Raw genomic sequence first — 2,994 nt, forward strand, 5'->3', positions numbered from 1 at the left:
CCCAAAGCTTACAGGCCTGATAAGGAGATCTTAGCCAACCTCCATCCAATATTATCATTTAATCACTTCATTAAGTGAAAATTAGCAAATTAATTAATTTAGCTTGCAATCATAAACAGAAGACTAAGTGCCTGTTGGGTCCCACCTTCTCTCAATCCAATCATTCACACTCCACTACACAAAATGACTAAAGAGGCAAATGATGAACAAAAATTAAACAAAGATGCAATTTTTTTTGGTTAATCAGATTAATCAGAGATAATCAATCTGTAAGATATCAAATTTTTTCTTAAGATAGAACATAATCCAGCAATTAATAGATAATAAGCTTTACAGTTGAAGCAAATTACTCCTGCAATTAATTCGAACTAAGTAAGCGAAGTACAGATCGGAAGCAAAAACAGGGGAGGAATTCTCTCGTTCATTGAGACAGAGAAGCAGAAGAAGACGAGAACCTTGGAGATGACTCCGGGAACAGAGGAAGTAGCCGTGGCGGCTCAGCATCTGACCTTGGAGAGGGGTGGAGATAGAAGCCCTTCTCGGCGATGGCGCGATCCTCAGCCTTGACGGCGGCTGGGGATCCTGCAGGTGGCGGTGGCGGAGATCGGTTGAAGGGGTCGGGTATAAGAGGCGTCACAGGGCTGAGAACAAGTGAGGGGAAATCCAGCATGCTCGGCGACAAGATCTCCTGTTGCTTTCTCGGTGAGAAGATGGCGGCGGCCCCACCGCCACATCCGGCGATGAGGGGGCTGATGGCTTTTAAGTTCTTGAGGCTTCCTCGGCGCTCGTAGAGCTTGAAAGCTGGCTTCTTGGGACCGTTGGATTTCCCCGCAGGCGGGATCAGGTTCTTCGCAGGCGAAACCGCCGCGGCTGCGGCGGCGGTCTCCGCTGTACCGGTGAGCATCTGTACGACTTGCTTGAAGGAAGAGGTGTCGGCTTGGACGAAGGTGGTCGGGTAGGAGTTCGGATCAGCCGACCTCGGCGTCAGTGGCGCATTGCCGGCGGCGGCGGCGGCCGCCTGATTCTCCCTTTCCTGGCGGTTAGAGGGAGTTTCCATTGGTGGATGGAGACAAAAGGCCTCAAAAATTAGATTTTTAAGGAAGACGAGGAGAGATCTAAAGAGCTAAAAATAGGAGAAGTTGGGCTGTTGGAGAGGGGAGTGAGAAAGAGTAAAAAAACTTTTGTTTTGGCAGAAAGTCCTTAGTCTACAGTTTCATATATTAAAGAAAGAAATAAAGAAAAGTGAAGTGAAAGAGGTATCAGTGGAAAGTAAGAGGAAAGAGTGAGAATGGAATCATTTTGTGTGCGCAAGAGAAGAAACAATAAACAAAGACAATTGAAATTTAAAAATTTAAAATTTTTTCTCTCCCTCCAAAAAAAAAATGTTGAATTTCTTACCAATTTCCATATTCTCTCTCTCTAGCTCTCATTGCATGTGAGTGAAACCAAAATGGTGTTGAGATCTGTCTGTTGTGTTGATTAGATGCTTGTGGGAGGGTAGACATAGAGAGAGAAAGGCATGCAAGGGTTGCATTAGTGATAGGTAGGAGTCCTATATGTCAGAGGAGAGGCCCCAAAAATTTGAAATTGGAAAGAAATGACAAGTAGGATGGAGGAGGTTGTAAACTGCCAAACCCTAATAAGCTCACATGAAGGTGAGCCCCCCCAACATATGATATGGTATGTGTGCTTGCCCATGCTCATGCCAATGATGATTGGCTAATTATTTATTATGAGTTATTAAATAATTACTTTTTTAACATGGATAATTATTTAAATGAGAGAAGAAAGAAAAATTAGGTTGACATGTTTTAATTAGGTTTTCATTAAGATTAACTTTTTTTTAATTGTTGAATTTATTTTGATTTAAGTGTAATATATGATTAAATTCCATTATGGTTAGAATACAATAGTTAAGTGATGATGGTATGAGTACCGTAGTTTGGTGACTGTGATTTGAAGATCTTGATTAAGTGATAGTCATTCAAGGATTTTAGTCAGGCTTTGTAATTGGTTCACAGATCATGGTCAATTATGTGGCAAGTATTAGAGGATCATAGTCAAATCAAAGTTGGGCAATAATTATCGGGCGATCGTAATCTGACGATCATAGTTGGGTGATGGTGATGAGAAGACAGTGGTCCGATACTGATTATCGAAAGATAGTACTTGAGCAATAGTTGTCAAAAGATTATAGTTAAACAATGAAGATCGAATGATCGTAATCTACTGGTGGTGGTCTGGAGATCAAAATTGGGCAATAGTGATAAGATGATGGTGGTCTAGAGTTGGTCTGATGACAATGATAAAGCGATGCTATAATTGTAATGGTTGGGCAATGGTTTTATGGTTATTGTCAAACAATGATGGTCTATCAATGGTGACCAAAAACACAATGTTCCAGTGGCAATAATCAAATTGTAGTGGTCCAATGGTGATGTTTGAATGCTTAGAGCAGTTTTTTCTAGGGGTGCAAAATGGGTTTCTGAGTCGAGTTCAAATTCAACCCAAACTGATCTGCCCTCCATCGATCCAACTCAAACACAACCCAATTGCACAAATAATTCAAAAATATGAACCTGGACCCGCCCTAAACATGGGTCGATCCGACCTGACATGGCTAATCTTAGAGGTGTCAATATTTAACACAACCTAAAAAACCCAACCCAAAAATTTTGGGTTAGGGTCAACTTGTTTTCTATACGGTTCGGGATCAGGTTCAACGCAAATTGACCGATTTCAAAAAATGGATCGGGTTCATGTTGATCTAGAAACCCGAGAATGATCGGATTTGACTCAAGAGTGAGTTCGGCAATCCTGCTCCACGCTCGAAGCTCGCAACTTGGATCACAACATCCACCTCTCCCTCTCTCACAACTCACTATATCGCATGCGGCTTGACGCGTCTACATACGTAGTCCTAGACAGACGAACTGCATGCGCAAGACCTGCACCCTAGGTCCCCAGCCACTCCCGCACCTGTCTGAGCCGTCT

At 42.5% G+C, this 2,994-nt stretch overlaps 1 protein-coding gene across 1 annotated transcript; it reads right to left on the bottom strand.

Annotated features, from left to right (window-relative positions):
• Positions 1-268: 268 nt before the first annotated feature.
• Positions 269-1,278, bottom strand: LOC110106003 (VQ motif-containing protein 4). The gene has a single exon (XM_020835717.2). The coding sequence runs from the start codon at positions 1,055-1,057 to the stop codon at positions 422-424; it is 636 nt and encodes a 211-aa protein (XP_020691376.1). The 5' UTR covers positions 1,058-1,278; the 3' UTR covers positions 269-421.
• Positions 1,279-2,994: the final 1,716 nt, after the last annotated feature.

Source organism: Dendrobium catenatum, unplaced genomic scaffold (genome assembly GCF_001605985.2).
Source record: "Dendrobium catenatum unplaced genomic scaffold, ASM160598v2 fragScaff_scaffold_9, whole genome shotgun sequence".
NCBI classification, from domain to species: domain Eukaryota; kingdom Viridiplantae; phylum Streptophyta; class Magnoliopsida; order Asparagales; family Orchidaceae; genus Dendrobium; species Dendrobium catenatum.